This window comes from Gossypium hirsutum, chromosome A11 (assembly GCF_007990345.1).
Source record: "Gossypium hirsutum isolate 1008001.06 chromosome A11, Gossypium_hirsutum_v2.1, whole genome shotgun sequence".
NCBI lineage: Eukaryota > Viridiplantae > Streptophyta > Magnoliopsida > Malvales > Malvaceae > Gossypium > Gossypium hirsutum.
In genome coordinates, this window is record NC_053434.1 from 16,300,199 (window position 1) to 16,316,148 (window position 15,950).

General features: G+C 31.2%; 3 protein-coding genes across 3 annotated transcripts; 1 reads left to right on the top strand and 2 right to left on the bottom strand.

Moving 5' to 3' along the window:
• The first annotated feature begins 2,941 nt into the window (after positions 1-2,941).
• On the top strand, positions 2,942-7,979 carry LOC121209775 (protein SULFUR DEFICIENCY-INDUCED 1). Its single transcript, XM_041081197.1, has 4 exons — positions 2,942-3,156; positions 6,830-7,042; positions 7,155-7,310; positions 7,387-7,979. Exons 1-4 carry the CDS (start codon positions 2,980-2,982, stop codon positions 7,786-7,788), a joined length of 948 nt encoding a protein of 315 aa, XP_040937131.1. The 5' UTR covers positions 2,942-2,979; the 3' UTR covers positions 7,789-7,979.
• Positions 7,980-8,520: 541 nt separating this feature from the next.
• Positions 8,521-11,944, bottom strand: LOC107924611 (vesicle-associated membrane protein 722). Its single transcript, XM_016855141.2, has 5 exons — positions 11,490-11,944; positions 9,769-9,910; positions 9,562-9,682; positions 9,346-9,408; positions 8,521-8,892 (listed from the first exon to the last, which is right to left on the bottom strand). The coding sequence occupies exons 1-5, from the start codon at positions 11,677-11,679 to the stop codon at positions 8,749-8,751; spliced, it is 660 nt and encodes a 219-aa protein (XP_016710630.1). The 5' UTR covers positions 11,680-11,944; the 3' UTR covers positions 8,521-8,748.
• A 384-nt stretch (positions 11,945-12,328) lies between these two features.
• LOC107924651 (guanine nucleotide-binding protein-like NSN1) lies at positions 12,329-15,706 on the bottom strand. Its single transcript, XM_016855190.2, has 9 exons — positions 15,616-15,706; positions 15,282-15,526; positions 14,895-14,997; positions 14,644-14,817; positions 14,306-14,520; positions 13,893-14,157; positions 13,339-13,518; positions 13,030-13,241; positions 12,329-12,874 (listed from the first exon to the last, which is right to left on the bottom strand). The coding sequence occupies exons 1-9, from the start codon at positions 15,632-15,634 to the stop codon at positions 12,539-12,541; spliced, it is 1,749 nt and encodes a 582-aa protein (XP_016710679.1). The 5' UTR covers positions 15,635-15,706; the 3' UTR covers positions 12,329-12,538.
• Positions 15,707-15,950: the final 244 nt, after the last annotated feature.

Sequence of the window (15,950 nt, forward strand, 5' to 3'; positions counted from 1 at the left end):
TTAAATCAATTGAAAAACTGCTCCCTATAATAAGTATCGATATTTTAGAAAAAGTATTGATACTAATATGACTTTTATCGATACCAATTTTGCTCATTGAATTGAATAAAAAAATTGAACAAAAACAATACGTATCGATACCTTTCAAAATATAGCAATACCTTTTAAATTTTATCGATATCATTTTTATATTGATACTATTTTTGCATTATGTTTTTATGATCTTTCAAACAATGAAAAAAAGTATGGATATCCATTAAAATATATCGATACTTTTTACCAAGTATCGATAAATCATCTTTGGTATCATTGTAAGTTAACTTTAACTGTCACTGAATCATGTATTAAATGCTATTAGTATCGATACTCCTAAAACAGGTATCGATACTTTTTGTTACAGGTAAATTTAATGATATGATATTTTTATCCCCAACTGCTCTATTTATTTTCTCAACAATCGCAATAATTAGAAATAAGTTAGAGGATATAAATATTAGCTTTTAAAGGTCCTACAACAACTAGAAAGAATATTCAAACAAAAAGATCAATCAACAACCTTTGTGCCAAATACTTCCATATTTTTCTTTCATACACTTGTGAGCTTTATTTTTCTTTGTTCATTTTTCTATCATTTCTTTCTAGCATCCACAAAATTTTTAAAAGCCATTTCACTCTTCCCTCTTGACAATTTTAGTTTAATTAGTTGAACTAACAAAATGTACTTCATCCTCACAAGTGGAAATTAAACCTCTAACCACATTATTAACGGACAAGATAAGTAACCATCATTCTACACATAATGCACCTTTTCTTAAATTCATAAGTCAAGTTAAAAAATTACTAAGTGTTTTTTCTTTTTATAATTTTTTATAATTTTTATTGTACCCTACAACCGCATGTCATCCTCTGGTTTTTTTAATTTACATGTACTAAATATATTTTCTATATATAAAATTAATTAATTAATTAATTAATTTCAAAATTGTACAATAAATATTAAAGTGTTGGTGTAAAGTTGTATAATAAATATCAAGTTTTAAAAATAACATTATTAGAATGAACAATTATGAGCTCCGAATTTAAAAAAATTAATTTTCATAAACTATAATCATAAAAAAATAATGTGTTATAAATAATTGATAATTATTGTGTAAAATAATTCAAATTAGTTTGCTCCTTCAAAAAGAAAAAAAAAGTTTGATATTAGTTTGTTATAATATCCAGTAAGTAGGGCTCAACGTCAGACTAAAAAGACCGTAAGGTAAAGCTAGCACAGCTAACATACGTCAAACATCGAACAAAATGCAAAATGAAAATACTGAGATTGTTTATTTTTATTATTTGTCTGGTTTCTTAATGTCGTCTTTATCAAGAGAAACAATAATATTGTACCTAAAGAAAACAAGAGCATTCATGTTCATGAACACAGTCCGGAAAAATGGCTACATTCATAATTTATTCTCTTTGGTCCATTATTCAGTCCTGATGTTCTTGGTTTTATTTTTAATATCTATTTATTTATTTTATTAAATAATTGTTATTTTGATAATATTTTTATTTATTCATATTTTTATAAAAAATTTAAATAAAAATTTAAAAATAACATATCCAAAAATTGAATATATGATTAATAAGTTTATAAACAATTTTTCTTACCAATGCATCAATAATAATTATTAAGTAAATATTATCACCCATATCGTGTATATATACTCTATATTATTATTTAAGCCTTTAATTAAATTATTAATGAAATTTATAAAAATTTATGAAGATAATAATACTTATAGCTTTAAAAGTTAACATACATATAATCTCTTAAAAAAATAATATATAAGACATTTTTCATGATATTAAACCTAGTAGAGTTTTTATTTTGTCGAGTAGTATGATACTCGTGAATTAATTTTTATCAGTTTTGGTTTAATTTTTAAGCATTCAATTTTTTTAAATGGTAATTTTCAATTGTGTTATTTAATTTTTTTATAAAATTAATAAGATAAAAATATTATTATGATAAATTTAATTTTAATAATCTACGTATAGTATAGATAATAATATTATTTTTAATTGAGTCTTAATTTGATTGGTATGGATATTGTTAGCAATACAGGAGGACATGGGTTTGATTACATTGAAACGCATTATCCTTTTATTTATCGGTTGGGAGTGGCTATAGATATTTTGTGGCTATAGATAATTTTAATATTGGGTAAAAAAAAATATGACTAAAATTTTTAATAAAATTGTTAAAAAAAAACATTATTGATTTTTTCTTTTTTGGACAAGATAGCATTATTGTTAGCTAGGAAGAATCTAAGGGGCTGGCAAGGGTCCGAGCTCCCTAAAATAATTTTTTTTATTTTGACAAATTAATAAAAGTAAAATTATACTTTAGCTTTCATAAAATGATAAAATTTTAATTTAATCTTTTAAAAATTATATTTTTATTATCATATAAATTATAATTTAATTTCAACCCTTTTAAAAAAATTAATTTCACTATTCATCGTTATTGATACAAATATTCATATTATAATACTAAAACGGAAAAATAATTCGTGAAATCGACTAATGAGAGAAAAAGAAAAAGAATAATTAGTTGAATGCTTTAAATTATGCAAGCTGCAAATAGATATATTATTATAATATATGTTTTTTATAACTTTATTAATATTAAATATTAAACGGTATTGTGAAATTTTAAAATGACATCAAGCACGTTAAATATATATAAAAATTAGATGGATTTGATTGCGTTTGGGTGAAGTGGCGCGTGGCTCCCTTCAGCAATTAAAAGAAGGACGTGGCAGTCAGTTTTGTCGTAGGAAAAGATGCGTGGTAAGTTAAGAACATAGCCGCAAAGTCATCTAGGTACATGATCTTTTCATTTAACCAAATCTTCACACTATATATAGAAGGAAAAAATAGAAACGTAAGATTAAAGGGAAAAAAGAAAAAAAAGGGTGGGAGCCAACTATGAACTCCATCAGTTCCAACAACAATCACAGCCAGCAGATGAGGATAATGAGAACCACCATGATGAAGAAGATGAAGAAGAACAGTAGCAGCTCAAGTAAGGAAGAAGATCTTTATCATGTTATTCATAAAGTTCCTCAAGGTGATTCTCCTTATGTTAAAGCCAAACATGCTCAGGTCTCTCTCTAATTCCCTTCTGTTTATTTTGCTTTGCTTTGATTTTCTTTGAATTGATTTGATTTGCTCTTCTTCTTCTTCTTCTTCACTTCGTTAATTTTCTTGATTAGTTTCTTTTGTTTTGGAAAAAATAAAAAACCATTAGAGCTTCTTCAGCTCTATTACAACCTTTTTTGCACCCGGAAAATATTAGTATTTCTTCTAATTTTTTGTTGAAGTTTTGTTAGTAAACTTGGCATTAAGCTAATGAAGATAATTTTGATGACGAATTACGTATAACATATATATCCATTTAATATCGTTGTTTTTATGGATTAATTAGTTGTTTGAAGGATAAAGCAGCCAGCTGTTAATTCTTTTCTTTTCTCTTCTTTTTTTCCGGAAAAAAATGGTAAGAAAAGTAAGATCTGCACCATAGCTGCATGCACGCATACTGAAGTGATGATTATATTTATATATATTGCTTGGAGATCGATCACCATAAATTTTCTTCTCTAATCAACAAGTTAATAGCAGCGTCTCAATGAACAGTTGACTTTGTTTTGTCTTCCTTTTACTGTCTGCAGATCTACAAATCTTCTGTTAAAGTTCAAATAACCAATTTATGTTTATTTAATTTCTTTTAAAAGCTATATTTATGTTTTTATTAAATTTTGAAAAATAATTAATGCATCAAGGACCCATACCTTTACTTACAACTTAATTTACTTTCTAAATCTTAAATAACCTAACAATTAAATAAACTTAATAAGGAAGAAATGAAAATGTTATAATTAATATGTCGATTACATAAAACTAATTTAATGAACACATTAACTTTATAGATGATGAATGAAGATATCATCGTACTTATCCCTTTGTGTTTGGTCCAAAATTCGGGAGTATTTCTTATCGTTGAAACTAATGTCTTTCTTTGGAGATAGGTCCAATATAGAATAATTAGTCACCGTTTCTTCGTTCTTGTTCTGTCACTTCAAAAGGCTTCAATCAAACCCTGACATATATGAGTTTATAATATAGGGAGCCAAGTTTATACAGTAAATGAACCTTTCCGTTGTTGTGGCCTAAATTGAAATCTCAAGGGTAAATTATTTAGTAGCATGCTACTAGGTTTCATATAACACCTCTCACCCCACTCAAAATTATCCTTATATCACGTCAAAATTATCCTTATATCACGAGTAAGGAGTGTTACATTTGAACTCTAATGTTAACTTAATTTGATTTTCAATTTTAAAACTTTGTTTTATCATAAGTTCTTTTGAAATTATTTAAGTCATTTTTAAACTTTCTTTAGAGTTTGGTAACAAATAAAATTAAATTGAGGCTTATTCAAGTTAAAACAGGATAAAGAAGGTTAATGTTGCAATACTAGAAAATGGGTGTCACAACACTGACTAATGTTGTGACATTAATCTCTTAATGTTGCAACATTGAGAATAGATTACTTTTATGACTAATATCATGATACTGGAGACATATTATTCTATTAACTTTAATATCGCAACACTAAAAGTTGGATGGCGCGAGATCAGAGACAAGTTGCCCAAAACATAACTTAAATACCTAAAATAAGTCAAAAAACTATTTTCAAACACTTTATAACATATTTAAACATTTTTAGGACTCAATCAAATTAACATTCAAAAACTTCATATAACACCTAAATATATCCTTCTAGGGAAGTACAAAATAATGTTAGATATGCTTGACATTGTTTTGGAACCACTTAATTACTTTACAACAAAAATTCATATGGTTCTAATTCTATGTATATGTGAATCTATTATCAATATTTAAGTTCCATACACGTCACTCCTTGCTTGATGATGAGATGAGTATGAGGATTGCCACTTCAAAATTTACTTTCAAAGCGATCTTTACTTGCGCGTTCAAAACGACTCATTAAACTTGTGAAAACTTAGTAAATACTTAAAATTCCAACTTACCTTTATTCAATAGAGTATATCGGTAAATAAGTATTAAAATGATAAACATAATAAACATTACTAAAAATCACTTAAAGATAAGATTGACATGATAATAAAGTTGAATAACATTCACTTATCACATTTTCTTCATACATTATCATTCATTTATCACTTACTTTGTTCATTGTAGATTTGAATGAACAAGAAAGATATACGAAATATAGTTACATAGTACACGAGGATATAAGTGTTAGATTATCATGAACACTGTGTTAAAACATGAGCACCGAAGTGCTAAATTCATGAACACGCTAAGGAGTTCTCAATGGCATACCATTTATATATGTCTCACAAGTTCAAAACTTGTCTACAAGGGCTTAATTATTATTATAAACCAAATATTCATTACAAACACAAACAAGTTTGATAATTTCATAGTCCTATATAACTTTTCAACATTTTTACAATTTAATCCTTTTCTCCACACATATATTCACATCAAACAATAACCATATTCATTTACTACTTTCTTGAATTATTCGCATATTTATTAAGTTACAAATACTCAAATTCATGACATTAACATTTATTTTAGTATAAAATTTCAAAAACTTAATTTAGTAAGAAGAATTCTAGAGTACTTAGAAATATTTATTAGGCTGTGTTTTTTTTTTCAAACTTTATCTACTTGTTCTGCCTTGTGTACACTCCTTCCATCTTCTTCCTTATCTTTTTCTTCATTTCATAGCAATTCCATAAAACATGAGAAATCAATATACTTATATCATAACATCTTCATGCTCAAATAAGCATATTACCTTAAAACCTTAGTTCCTCATGATTCTCATGTTTAGCTTAAGCTTAAAACCTTAAAACCTAAATCAATATAGTAAATCATGAAAATATTACCTTAAAACCTTAGTTCCTCACAAAATTTACATTTTCTCTCTCTTCAAACATGAATACTCCACTTCTAGCATGGAAACTAAGCTTATTAGATTATAGCCAACTTGATTTAACTAAGGTTTCTGTAAAAATTTAGTGATTTCAAGCTTGAAATGCCCTTTAATGATGATAGAGGACTAAATTGTAAAAGAAAAAAAACCCTTTCTAAAGGCTTGTAACATGTAAGAGAAGAAGATGATGATGGAGAATCTTATGATTCTTATCCATCTTTCTTTTAAAATATCATCATTATTATAATAATAAAATATTATAATAGCAATATCAATAATAATAATTTATTATAATTTATTCATAAAAATCTATCCATATCATTATTCCCTAGATTTTTCACTAGAAAAATTGTTCTTCATGTCCTCACATATTTCACCATAATTCAATTTAATCTTTTTTATTTTTAATTTCTCACTTTGACCCCAATATTTTGTAAAACATTATAATTTAGTCTATGCCTTGGATTAATATCTCTCAATACATCCGTCTTTTAGATTTTCTTCAGTCTCCTACTACCTTCTCCACTAGCACTTATAAATCACATTTTATTTGTATTGAAAAATTTGACTCATAATTACTCAAAATAGTATTGTTGCAACCAAGGGATTTTTTATTTCATGTTTTAAACTTGGCAGCTCAGAGTTCGATCGAGTTTGTTGTGTAGTTCTTATATTACTTAATGTTCCCTTTTACGAGTTTGTGTTAATTTATAGTGAGCCTTTTCTACTATTATATCTTGAGAGGATCGAACTGCGTAATTCTGAAGTATGGCTTGAATGTTGCAGCTGATAGAAAAGAATCCAGAAGCAGCAATAGTATTATTTTGGAAGGCGATAAATGCTGGGGATAGAGTGGACAGTGCACTAAAGGACATGGCCGTGGTGATGAAGCAACTCGACCGAAGCGAAGAAGCCATTGAGGCTATCAAGTCTTTCAGGTCTCGTTGCTCAAAACAAGCACAGGAGTCACTTGACAATGTTCTTATCGACTTGTACAAGGTGTGTGTATATACATTTTTATTCCACAAATTTTCAATGCGTGGTTGGCTTGTCAGTCATATTCAGTACGTATACAACGACATTGATGAATGATCATAAATGAATTTGGCAGAAATGTGGTAGATTAGACGAGCAAATTGAATTATTGAAAAGAAAGTTGAGATTAATATACCAGGGAGAAGTGTTCAATGGAAAACCAACCAAGACAGCTCGCTCCCATGGGAAGAAGTTTCAAGTTTCTGTTAAGCAAGAAATTTCAAGATTACTGGTATCATTTTGACTTCCTCTACATAGGTCGTTAGTAAAATTAATTAGTGACGAAGGCCTCCACGTTTGCATGACAGGGAAATCTGGGGTGGGCTTACATGAAGAAATCGAACTACTTGACGGCAGAGGTGATTTATAGAAAAGCACAGATGATCGACCCGGATGCCAACAAGGCGTGCAACTTGGGTCTTTGCTTGATCAAACAAGGTAGGTTTGATGATGCAGGTTCGGTCCTTGGAGATGTATTGCAAGGTAAAATTCCAGGTTCAGAGGACGATAAAGCCAAGAATAAAGCTCGGGAATTATTAATGGAAGTTAAAGCCTTTCAGCCACCTTTGGAGTTGTCTGATATTGTGGGACTTGATGATGAGTTTTTCAATGGGCTTGAGCTGTTAATGAATGCATATGCCCCTGTTAGATCAAAGAGACTGCCCATTTTTGAAGAGATCTCCTCATTTAGAGATCAATTGGCTTGTTAGGTTAACACGATGGACAAGATTTGTTCTTTTGGGCGAGTGGTGATTTGTGCTTTTTATATAGTTGGAGCAGTACTCGTAGGAATAGATTATGCAGTAAATAACTGTATTTGGTTCCCAAGAATCAATATTGTATCAATACGTGTATTGTTTGTCTTGATAAATTATATATAATTCTAAATTTTTTACGTTTATCAATTTTTCATATATATTTGGAGTCTCTTGATAAATAATATATACATTTAAATTTTTTTATTTTTTTATATTCTAATTTTTAATTTTTTAATAGATTATATATTATTTTGGTAAAAAATAATTTATATTATACAAATATATCTTAATTAAATTCATGTAAACATATTTACATCTAAATTTAAATTTTAAAATTATTAATCAAGAACAATAATTTAATTTAATAATTATAATTTTAAATATAATTATAAAATAATTAAAATGGTTAAAATAAAAAAAATTAAAAGTTGATATAAAATATTAAAATTTTATATCAACCGTACAAATCAAAATTTGACCGAAACGGGCTACAACCTAAAACACACTGCAATTTTAGTACCGATTTAAGACTGGAACAATATGTATTAGTACTGATTTAAGACTGGAACAGTATGTATTAACCGGTACCGGACTGGCATTGAGTACCATAGTTTAAAGGCAAAAGTAACAAAGAGCAAACCGCTAATCCATGAGCTTGAACAACATGTCCCTAACAAGATCATCTGAAAGTACCTTATTTGATATTTTTATATATTTCAAAATTCAATTTCCATAGTTCGAATCTCAGTATATATGCAGAGAGTCTTCTGATATTAGGCTACAGCATAAAAGGACGTGGAATTAAAGAAAACTGTAACTGCTAACTATGAGGAGCATCAATATTACTGGTGACAGCTACAACACCGATCAATGAGTGGGCAAATGAATAGAATATAGCAACTGAGCGATTCATCAACAGTTGAAGCCATGACAGACAGACAGTACGATGATGAGAATCAACGCGATCAGAATCCCGAGCACGATCAGCTTTATTTTCATGTTCTGTAACCACATCTTTCTCCTCATCTGGGTTCCCTGCTGCCTGAAATCTTGTGCCTAAAAACGTTCAAACAACAAATACCCATTTTAAACCAAGACAAACCTCCAAAATATATAGCCTCTAACTTTGAATTAATAGTAGGAAAATTATGTAAAGAAAGTCCCAGGTTTTTCAAGTTGAAGCATTCAGCTGGACCCTTTAAATTTTGGGAACTAGTATTGCTAAATACTTTTATGAAAGAACTGAACAATTGGGTGAATAGGCAGTTATCTTAAAATGTGTTTTAGTACTTTATTTCATGCAAATAATATGCCTTATTTATGGTCTACCCAGTACAGCTTTAGAAAACAAAATTTTAAGATACATGCTGGTAGTTTATTTTCCTGTCCGAGGTTAGCATGGTTTTACCAGTCACAAACCCCAATAATGCCCTAATTTTGATCTAGTGCAGTTTTTAAAAACACTGCCCATGTTTCAAATTTTAAACAATATGATATAAATTTACTAACCTGGGAGCGAAGATTTTCTGATTTATCCACCAAAAGCTCAATTTTTTCACCACGGTCCAGAACCTGCAAAGTTAATTTTTAATGAATCAGAAAAGCATGCCAACAATTCGTATTCATGATCTAGAAATTCGTGAACCTAGATTCCTTACCCACTTAAAGCCATTACATTGCACTCCATATTATATGTGCATAAGGCAAAAAGATAACAACAATTACCTTCTCAATGTTTTCCATCATAACTCCTTTGACTTCTGAAACTTGAGCTTTCACTTTGGCAATCTTAGTAACCTCCTCTGGATGATCAATGCAATACTGCATATGCTCCTTCAACTTTGGCCTATAAGAACAATAACAATAGCATAGCATCAATGCACTTCATGACAACGAATATATTCCATTTGATGGCCAAAGAAAAGATAATACCCAAACTCCTTGCTCAAGCTGTTTGCAGGAGCAGCTGCAGCTTTTCCTCCACCATATCTCTTGGTAAAATCCTCCTTAATTCTCTCAAGAAAGGCAATTGGCACCTGTCGCCCAGCGGATTCAACAGCAACCACACAGTAAGCTGAAAAGCGTAAGAAATGTTAATTCAAGGAAGGACTGATGTAGCCATATTTGATAACAGATGATGCAGCACAAAGCTATGAAGAAACAGTAAAAATCATGCAAGCACAAAAATGCACCTTTGAAATGACCGGCTGAGATTTCAGGTTTTCAATGTATAAGTCAACAGTTTTCATTGTATAAGCCAACCTTAAAGGGCCAAACATGCCTATTCTTCTACAATTACATAATATGTTATTAACTCTTTAAAAGATACACACACAGAAGAAAAGTATCTGGACATGTCATCAGTTAAACCATGGAAAATGCTAAACATTTGAATCATATTTGAATCATACTTTGTTCTGACCACTAGATTTTCCAATATACTTGGAACTAAGTTTAAGGGAAAGCAAGGATCGCTTACATTGATGAAAGTAGTAAATAGCTATGGAACTTTGGACTCTAACATATCATAAATTGAAAAAAGGCAAATTCAGGAAAATATTTGAACCAAAAAGGTGAATCAGAACCAAGCAAGTTTCAGATCACTCAGCCCCAACTCATACAGGTAATCTAGAGATTATGAATGAGTTGACTTAAAAAGACGATCAAAGCAGAGATTTCATATAGTCTAGATTTGGTTATTGTTTTTGTTACTAGCTTTACTGGTACTGACTTTTGCTAGGAATGACCAAAATTAAAATCATATTTTGCTAAGATGAGCAAATTATTAAAATATAAAACACATTCATACATTATCTTTCATTATAACGTAAATTATTGGTTCCGGTTACTTATAAGGGTTCAAGTAAGTTCTTAGTTTAAAAAGTTATTCAAAATGTATTAGTATTTGCTTTGGCATCTGAATGCAATTAATGTTATTTATTATTTTACATCATTTTTATTAAGTGTTCTTGTCCAAAACCTACATTCAACACATTATCCCAACAATGGAATGAGAATAAAACCCTGCAAAATTCTTCAAATACATTGGAAAAAACTTAAGATACTTGTGTCAAACGCATAACATTGACACCCGAGTTCAAGTAATATACGCTAAGAGCACCTTTGTCACAAGATCTATACGCAGATTTAATTCATTCAAAACATTTCAACCTTTTAGTTGTTACTCCTACTCAGTTTTGGAAAGTTTCAATTAAAAGTTAAACCAATGTATTGAATTAATTAATGAATAAATGCACACTTCATTTTTGGCACATAACCAACTCTTCTCTTAAAATAGAAATAACGTAACTGATTCTACCGCCTTTCCCCTTTCAGGCACACTAAGTTACGCAGAACACAATTATTTTTAAAATCCTAAGAAATTTCACATAACTTAATCCAGAATCACATTCTCGAAATCATTACCAAGGAAAAATAAGAAATTAAAAAAAAAAAGCGGAAGCAGCTAACAAAAAATGGATCGACAACAGCTACAACTAAAAGAACTTCCTCGCCGGATCACTCTAAAAGAACTTCCTCGCCGGATCACAGAAGCAGTAAAAATACGGATCAGAGATAGATAAACAAACGAAATGAACAAAAAGGGGGAAAAAAAAGAACAAAAGAAACGGAGGAGAAAGAGAGGAGATTACTAAAGCCGTTATCAACGAGATAGTTAAAGGTATGGCCGTCGCAGTTGTAAGTGAACTTGTTGTTGGAAGCAGGAAGTTTCTGGAGGCACTGAGAAGCAATGGAGGTGAAGTTGCCGGAGAACTCAGTGTAGTCGGCTAAAACGACGGTGCCTCGTGCCACGAAGGCGTAGATCAGCGATTGCTGCCCCATCACAGTCCTTTGACTCAGGAAGATTGAATTGAAATGAAGAGCAAGAGGAAGGGGAAGGGTTTTTATCGTCGGAAGGAAGGAGAGTTGTTTCCTTTCCCCTTTTCGCTTAGATGAAAAGCAAGGTAGCGTGACTAGTTTCTTTCCCCCATTTTTCTATTTATTTTTTTAGGCATCTATCGTGTGTGGAAATTTACGGCTATACCACGCGGTCTGGGTTTTGAAATTGGAATATTTGGAGATTTGATCTAATAGCTTTGGCTTTGTGTCAGTGTTATGCTCTTACTGTTACTAGCTTAAATAATTTTTTCCTCTTTTTTTTTTCTTCCTTTTATGTGGGTTATTATTTATAAATTATACAATAAGACCGACAAAATCTAACATTTTTAAAATAATATAACGTGTATTTTAATATTTAAAAATTCGATTTAATTTTAATAAACAATATTTGCTTCTTAAAAGATCAGGATTAATAATATTATACATCTTAGATTTTTAATTGTTTTATTATTAGTCTAATCGTCAGCTTAACAAAACTAATTGGTCCAATTTGAAGTTTAGATGTGAATTTAAAATATAAATCATAATGCGAACACCTTTGGTGCAATAAACCAATGAAATTTAAGGGCCTATCCCTTTACAATAAATAAGGTAGTTAATCATATTAATTCACTATTAGTTTGTGGATTAGGAAAACAAATATTCAAATAAAGACATTAAAAAGAGACAGCGTTAAACGAAATTAATAAATTAAACAAAATTTCTTACATCTTGCTTCAATTGAGCTGAATTAGACAGTCAATAAAATAAATAAATGAAAAGATGAAGCATTTTGAGATTTCCAGGTATGTTTAGTTCCTCACTACTCATCAACTTCAATACCTGACATTGGCACCCCACCAGTATTTTGACCCTTCCCCTTCACATAATCCACACCAAAGTCATAGTCGTCTTCATCATCCATGGCATCACCCCCTAATGTTGATTTATTTTTGGCTTTTTTCTTTCTCTTATTCTCTGCCCTCTTCGTTTTTGGGTTAAACATACCTTCCACTGCATATAACTTCTCGTTTTGCTTGCCTGTAGTATATTTTGACTTGGCTTTTTCAGCATCATGTTCTTCTGAAGCCATTGGCTCATCGGATATAATTTCTTGGCTTTCATCAACTTCAGTTGATGGCAAGGGCCGCGCATTATCCTGAGATCAACCAAAAACCCAACAGATTTGTATAAGCATGACATGATAAGTTCAAGTTATTAGAACTTTTAACATGTGGCAACCAGACCACCAGCTACTTCGCATATGCTTATTGGTCATACCCATATAGAACTTAGAAAAGGGCAATCACAAACCTCTAGTATAGTCTCATCGAAGTTGAGAGGGTGGCTAGGGGGGACTTGAACAGAATGAAAATCGTCTGCCGACTTGAGGCTTCCAATGAATGAAGATTCTGTGCTGTAAACCTCATCAACATTGAACTCTTTTCCAAGTTCTGTGACAATCCTTGCCTCCGAAGGCTCTTCTTGATTTCGGCCCGGGGGCATGGTGTAATAGGGAATTTTACCTGAAGCATGCCAACGGATAGCAATGGGTTAACTTGATTTTCTAGCAAATTGAGACGGAGATAGAGAGAAAAGAAATTTGATAAATGCCATGCATACCTTCATTCCAATCGTGCAAAATGATCCTTGCAGCAGCTTCGACATCCACAATACCACCTTTTTTGAGCTTACCCCTTACAGTGGCTACATTCTGAAGGAATTCGTCAACTGATTCAAAGCCCGGGATCTTGTATATTGTCACCAACAGTCGCTCTGGACAAAGCTTGAGAATCTCTTTCACTGTGTTGTTGACAAAAGGAAAGTTACAAATTAGTATTGCTAACTAGATTCTGGCAAGACAAGTTAAAATTCCGTCCAGTAGTTGAAATAAAACGATTTAAGTGCACTCGATCAATCTTAACATGGTAGGAAATCTTGATGCCAGTGATATTTCCTTTCAAGAAATGTTGAAGGAAGTCTATTTTGTTTTCTTCCAATGAAGCTATAATATTAAATAGACACTCCACCAAAACTACGCCTAAATACAGAACTACTTGACCAATGCAGTATAAGTTAAACATCCCAACTCAGCTCTCATATCACCTAAACTATGACTCGATCCCATGGAAATCGTAGTCATATACATGAAACATAAAATTCACAGGTTGAATTACCTGGAGCAACCGGATCATCCAACTTTTCTATTCTTTTGCAGTTTCGAAGAGCTATTGATGCATCATTTCCACTAGATTTAAGCATAACAACACCAGGACAGTCCAATAATTTTACATTCTTGTCCAATTGAACCTCTTGCATTGATCTCGTCAACCCTGGAGTAGCACCAACATTGACAACGTGGCATCTTTTCAAGCTGTTAATTAGGCTGCTCTTGCCAACATTAGGCAGGCCAATAACACCAACAGTTATGGACTTCTTTATCTGCAAAAACAAAGTGCGCAACGAGATGTATATTTGTATGAAAACAACAAAGAGATTCAAACTCCAACAAGAATCAGAACAGGAAGATAAATCAGACAAGCATGAAATCAAGTATCAACATTGTGGTCAGAAAAACAACTAGAATCACCTCATGACTTCTTGAATAATTTTTCAACAATTTAATGAGAGTTTCTGCTCCAAGACAGTCGCTGGTTTGCAGAAGATTACTAGGCTTCATTGCTTTAGAAGATTTCCACCCTAAATTTGACCTCTGCTCTTGACTGCTGCACTTAAAGGCAACAGCCGGTAACTCTTCCCTAAGATATTTGAGCCACTTTTCAACAGCTTCTCGAGGAACAAGATCTGAAAAACAAGTTTTCATTAAAAACAGTCAAGGCAGAAAACATAAAGGAACACGGAAAAGAAATAATCAAACAAAAGTTATGCCTTGATATTTACCACAAGATGTATGAATAAAGAACTTACCAATCTTATTCAAAAGTAATACTAGGTGCTTATCAGGGCCTGATGTCATCACCATCGTTTCCATGTCGACACAACGGGTACCAAGCGGATCTCTAGCATCAAGGACTTCCAAAATGACATCTGATGCTTCAATTACCTTAACCAACTCCTTGTAGAAAGCTCTATCTGAGTTATCTGTAAAAAAAAATGACACATTAAAAATAGGAACCAACACCGACAATGTATCAACCTCCACCTTAATATCAACTTACCCCGGGCATTTACAATTCCAGTAGAAACATCAATTCCCTTCACCTCTTCTATACTTAATTCTTTTTCATCATCCTCTAGTAAACCCATCTTCCTCTTTTTAGCCTGAAAAATCATAAAGGTCCAATATATTATAAAATATAAGGTAAGCAGCTTCATAGCAGTAAAGAATTCACCATATTAATAACCATTATTAAGTCAATCAAATAAAAATGGCAAAGTTAAAGGTCATCCTATAGAGACTATGAGAACAATTTGCCTCAGGCCACACTATCGTTTAAATTTTCCAACCAAAACACTATCCAATAACCAAGACGGTGGTAAAACCAATAAAGAGAGTTCTTTTTTCAATAATGATTTTTTTTAAAAAAAAGGCATTGTAGCAATACCCTCTCCTTGCGGGCAGCTTTCTTTTGCTCCAGTTCTTCGAGCGCCCGAGCTCGACGAGCTTCGAGAGCTTTGAGCTCTTGTTCCTTGAAAGGCCAATCATTGGGGATTCCAGGATCCTTCTCAACCTTCCGCTTATGCTTCAATCCCGACTTTTTGGCTTCTTTAGCTTTCTTCTTATGGTGTTCTTTTACTTTTCTTATAACCTTGTACTTTTGTTTCAGCGAAACTCGCTTGCTCTTGCTCTCTGCAAGAATTATATGACCAGAATTTTAAACCGACACTTAGAGAGTTAAAGAAATAAATGAATAACAGAGCGAATTGGACTTTACTTACTTTTGCTCCTCTTCACCATTGTGCGAAGTTCAAAGATTTTGATGGAAAGTTGGAGCAGCAGCTAACTAGCTAAATAAGGTTTAGGGTTTGGGGAAGACAATAATAAGGTTATAATATGCTGTAACTCCTTATATTTTTTAAAATTTAGAATTTAGTACTTTTACTTTTTAGATTTTAAAATTTAAATTTAATTATTAAATTTATTTTATTAAATTTAGATTCATTAATTTTAAAATCAACGATAAAAAATGGATCTTAATTTTAAAATCTAAAAAAAAAATCTAAAATCCTAAAAACAAAAGTAAATGGTAAATTCGATTTTAGGGACCAAAATG

Bases quoted from the DNA above. Each gene is read 5' to 3' on its own strand.
- LOC107924611 (XM_016855141.2), bottom strand. From the start codon at position 11,679: ATGGGGCAGCAATCGCTGATCTACGCCTTCGTGGCACGAGGCACCGTC. The intron at 9,683-9,768 runs GTATTATCTTTT...TTGTTCTTATAG, and splicing joins AGCTTGAGCAAGGAGTTTGG to GCCAAAGTTGAAGGAGCATA. The intron at 9,409-9,561 runs GTAATTGTTGTT...TTAACTTTGCAG, and splicing joins TGATGGAAAACATTGAGAAG to GTTCTGGACCGTGGTGAAAA.
- LOC121209775 (XM_041081197.1), top strand. From the start codon at position 2,980: ATGAACTCCATCAGTTCCAACAACAATCACAGCCAGCAGATGAGGATA. The intron at 3,157-6,829 runs GTCTCTCTCTAA...TGAATGTTGCAG, and splicing joins TTAAAGCCAAACATGCTCAG to CTGATAGAAAAGAATCCAGA. The intron at 7,043-7,154 runs GTGTGTGTATAT...TGAATTTGGCAG, and splicing joins TTCTTATCGACTTGTACAAG to AAATGTGGTAGATTAGACGA.
- LOC107924651 (XM_016855190.2), bottom strand. The intron at 14,998-15,281 runs GTATTGCTACAA...ATGATTTTTCAG, and splicing joins AAGCTGCCCGCAAGGAGAGG to GCTAAAAAGAGGAAGATGGG. The intron at 14,521-14,643 runs GTAAGTTCTTTA...CTTGTTTTTCAG, and splicing joins ATTACTTTTGAATAAGATTG to ATCTTGTTCCTCGAGAAGCT.